At 36.9% G+C, this 5,000-nt stretch overlaps 1 protein-coding gene across 1 annotated transcript in view; it reads right to left on the bottom strand.

Moving 5' to 3' along the window:
• Window positions 1–2,257: 2,257 nt before the first annotated feature.
• Window positions 2,258–5,000, bottom strand: part of LOC135209790 (uncharacterized) — a 71,124-nt gene continuing 68,381 nt past the window's right edge. Inside the window, exon 3 of the mRNA XM_064242568.1 lies at window positions 2,258–2,632. Within this exon, the coding sequence (XP_064098638.1) occupies window positions 2,258–2,632 (375 nt within the window). The remainder of the gene's footprint in view (window positions 2,633–5,000) is intronic.

The following is a 5,000-nucleotide window of genomic DNA, read 5'->3' as shown; positions in this document are numbered from 1 at the left end:
CGAAACCAATAAAACAATAAACTTTCAGACATACCTAACTAACATTGTATCTATATTTCTAAATATCAATGTATTTCTTAGTCATTCTTGGTGTGTTATTCTTCTTATGTATTGGACGAGAAAGGGCAAATCAAAGAGTAATAAGATGAATCATGTAATCGCTGATAAATCCCAATAAAAAGTCTCGACTCAAAGAAAAAATCAAAGCTAAGCATAAAATCTCTTCCGCTCGAATGAGTTTCTTTGCAAGAACCCATTGATATCTCCGCAGGCTGCCCCCCCCCCCCCCCCCCCCCCCACCCCCCCCCCCCCCCCCACCCCCCCCCCCCCCCCCCCCCCCCCCCCCCCCCCCCCCGCCCCCCGCCCCCCCAACCCCCAACCCACCACACACCCCAATCCACCCACCTCAAAAAACACTATCTGGGGAAATGAATTATCCGGAATATCGAGAATAAGATATTGCATTGTAATTTAAATGGTGAGAGAGAGAGAGAGAGAATAATTTCAGTTTCATCATAAGTTAAAGGGTCGTATCTGAGATTTTCAGGCCATGAATTTTCATTCTTATTTTCATTTCTCGCTCCTGACTTCGAGTTAATTATTGTGCGAAGGTTCAGACTACCATAAAACGCGTCACTTAAACGTCTTTACCTTTAGACTTCAAATGGTTTACAAAATTCAGTCTTTGGGCACTGTTTTAGGTGTAGAACATTATTATTATTATTATCATTTTGAAATATGAATCTTGGCCTCTATTCGCTTGCACAGGGGTGAAACGCATCTATTTTCCTTAAAAGGAGTCCTGGATGAGGTTCAGTTCACATTCAGAATTTACTTCTTAGGCAGAGATTAGACTTCAAGGGAAAATGTAAGATAAACTCTAAGGATCAAATTTAAAGGGAATATGTTTACAGAAATATTAAAATATTAATCAGTGTCTTAAACGGCACCTGAAGGATGCAAGGACTCTCATGGTCCTAATCAATAAATGTAACCAGGTTGATTGAAGTACTGAGGTCACGTGGTCAGATTTGCCGACACGGAATGAACTTACAAGCTCCAAGCGAAAACCCAGAGCGCACAAAGTGAGAATTTCCACCCCTCCACAGTCAGGAATGAGTGATGCTGATATCTGGAAACGAGGCAAGGTGGTGGTATAAATACACTTGCGTCACACAAAGTAAGGGATCAAGTGCAGTGAGGAAGCCTTACCTTTTAAATTGCAAATGCATAAAAGTCTTCAACTCCAAATTCCCGCAAAAGCGAGAGATGGTGGAATTACTCTATTCTGTTACGGTACTGAAAGGGAGGCAATGATACACAGACATCCAACGACAGGAATGAAAAGGCAAAGAAAAAGACTGCCACGTTGGTCGTGTACTGACCTCTTGGCTATAGACGCCTGTCTCCGCTTCTAAGGGCACCGCTGGGATTCCAAAGAGTCCCTTGGGGGGCATAGGGTTCAAATAACACTCGGCACGTGGCTGTGAGAGGCCAGGTAGGATTGAAGGGGGTGTTGGGTGAAAGGGGGGGGGGGGGAGGATTAAGAGCCATCTCGCTCCTCTGCTGGCGATGACTTTCGTCCCGTGACTGAGGCATAGCGTTGTTGTTGTTGTTTTGTTTTTGTTTTTTAATTAAGCTGGCCTTATGCCAGCACGAGCTCTTGCTCATATAGCAGCCCATAGGTAAGTCTGAAATTTTTCAAGTGAAGGGGGAATTTAGGGAGATGAATATGCACCTTTATTCTAATTACATGGATATGAAAAATGAGATGAAATGCGTTAACCAGTGAAATGAAAAGTTAACAGGCGGAGTTACAAACCTCTTCGAGACCCAAGGCCCCTGTCAGTCAGTAGGTAAAAAAGAGCGATGGCAGTGAGTACTGACGAGTCGGTGATGGCCAGAAAGGAAAATGGAAATAATTATCGTCGGAGAAAAACGGCAAAAATCACAAATCTATGGAATTGAAATATCATTTTCCATCTACCCGAGGAAAGCAAAAAAAGCGCCAATCGTTAGTGGTGGAGAACGGTGAAAGGAAAACGAATATATATATTTTTAGAGAAAGCAGCACAGAAATTAGTAAAAGCTTAAGTGGTAGTTAGAGCGGTAGTTGAAGAATTTCCCTCGTTAGATGTGAGGCGGCCGAAAATGGAGGAGAGAAGTTGTTTAGTAGTAGGAAAAGTGGATAGTTGCCAACCAAATAGTTAACAACTAATTAGTGGTGGTTTTGAACCGATACTGTTCTCCGAGGAGGTCATCTAGGAGTTCCATCTCGTATTTTTTTGGCATCGTTGAAGAGGTCGTTAATCAATGTGTTGATTTCCATTATACTTGCTTCTCTGACAGCTTTGACTATATATGCTCCGAACTCTAGGAAGGTGAAGAGATTATCTGCTATCTCCTCTCCAACGACAATGGGCTCCGTCTGAGTAGATCTATTGGGACACAAAGGCAGTTCTTCAGTCTGCATTTCAATGTCCATCCTTGGGACTGGCGATGCTTCAGTCCGAGTTCTTGCTTCCACAAGCAAAACAGGAACTAATGGCGGTGTAGGGGTTTGGGTAATCACCTTAGTGGTCGAGATGTTCTTTGGGGTTGGAGGAGCTGACATAGGGGTCGGAGCAGTGACCTTTTAGGGGTCGTAGGAGTGACCAGAATCTCTAATCCCGAGTTCTCTAATATAAGAACACATACAAAGAGTTGTAAAATTGCCATCGACAAGAAACATTTCTCTATTATTGGCACCACAAAGCAAACTACCCATCTAACTACCCTCGAGTCATTGTTTATTAAGCACCTTTCACCTAGTTTAAACTCCAACACCTCGTCATCTCCTCTCTCTCTGGCGTGAGGTTTACGTTGTGCGCAGACCTTACCGTTTTTAGTCAGTCAGCCATTTCTTTCTTTATGAATAGGTAGTTATCTCTTCATTCTCTATTTTAACGTTCTGAGTATATTTCAATTTTTATTGTAATTTTTAAATTTATTTCATTTTCATTGTAATTTTTAAGTTCATTTTAAATGTGAATTTAAATTACAGACTGATGCTGTGTTGGTGACCACATGAAACATTTCTTAATAAAATGCGCGTACATAACTGTCTTCTACTTGGACACCTCTTCCTTTATATATATATATATATATATATATATATATATATATATATATATATATATATATAAAATATATATATATATATACATGATACATATACATATACATATGTATATGTATATATATTAATTAAAACAATGTCCTTTTTATTTACAACTTGGCCATCATAATATATATTATTATTATTATTATTATTATTATTATTATTATCATTATTATTATTAGATATGTCTGTCATCATATAAAGTATAGATCACTGAACGTTTTGAAAATCAATATACTAAAAGGATTGTAAATCGCTATAAATTAACAAAAATAAAAAAGCATTCAAAAATCGGTCCGATCAGACACAGTATTGTAATTGTTTAATGTGTTGAAATATATATAATTGAAATTCTTATTACAAAATTTGTAATAAGTGGAAATCAGGTCGATAACGAGTGACATGAACAAGATTGGACTGTGAAAAAAACGGTAAAGTACAAATTGTTAATAGAAGCTTACAAACACTGGAACAGACGAGACAAGCTTACGCATCATAATATTGCCGGCGGAATTGGTGAGATTGCGAGCGCGCAAATGCGTTAAATAGGACGTGTACATGGGAAATGGAAACGCACAGAATAGACTAGCGTGCGTGCATTCGTGTGTTCAGTAGCGTGCGTATTTCCATACGTCCTTTAAAACAAATGAATGAGATATAATCTCTAGTATGGGAATTAATGGGGCAATCATACGACAAACTGTCGTAGTGGTCACAATAGACTTGGAGATCCGAAGAGGCGCTAGTATGCATCGGGAAAGGTAAAGAACATCTAGAACTGTGACATTTATTTCAGAAGATTGGGAAGGGAAGTGAGGTGCGACACTTAATGTTACTGACGAACTTTAACATTTCATTGTCTGATAAGTATGGTCTCTTTATTTCAGATGAATTCTGTCGTTGCTACTCAAAAATGAATTCTCTAAACTTTTATATGACGTGTATTGATAAAGACTCAGGTAGTGGGCTGACAAATGAGGATAAAAGGGTTAATTATATACATGATGCTTTCGTGGAAGAGTAATGGTGATCTAATTATTTTCTTCTGGATTTTCTTTTATTCATTTTATTCCATTCTTATGTTAGCTATTTGGGAAAATAAAGATTATAGTTTTGTTTATCGGGGGTTTGAATTCGCCTAAGACTTAATGATTAATTCAGCTAGCTACTGGGATGACAGGTGATGGGAACAAACCAGGTAGGCTTCGCTCTCATTTGTCTCCTTTTAGTTAAATTTGGTCTTTTTGTCCTTTATATATATATATATCTATATAATTATTATATATATATTACTTATATTATATTTATATATATATATATATATTAACATAGCACAATATACCTCCTCCAACTTAACAAAAAAGGTCAAAACTTCTGGATAAACTTTTTGATTCAGTCATTACCCAAGTTTTTTTGTGATTATCAATTAGGACCTGGATCATGAAAATTGATTAGATGAGAGCTTAATTATATGTTAATGAGATTCGACAATTAGCCTGTGGCTGCATAATCTATCTGGATATAATTATTGCTACCAAATATTTATCTGGGCGAGTGATTAGTTACGACAAAAAATATCCAACTATTTTCATCATACGCTCTGGTATAACTTGAATGAAAAGGACACAAATTATGAATTGTATGGTTTTTTACTTAGTGATAACCCTCAAAGCCTTTGGTTATGGAGTGCATTAATTTGGCTCTAATCTATATATATATATATATATAATATATATATATATATATATATATATATATATATATATATATGTATATTATATTATATATATATATATATATATATCTATATATTATATATATATATATATATAGTATATAT

This window comes from Macrobrachium nipponense, chromosome 38 (genome assembly GCF_015104395.2).
Source record: "Macrobrachium nipponense isolate FS-2020 chromosome 38, ASM1510439v2, whole genome shotgun sequence".
Taxonomy (NCBI): Eukaryota; Metazoa; Arthropoda; class Malacostraca; order Decapoda; family Palaemonidae; genus Macrobrachium; species Macrobrachium nipponense.
The sequence above is the reverse complement of the archived record's forward strand: the minus strand, read 5'-3'. Positions and strand labels throughout refer to the sequence as shown.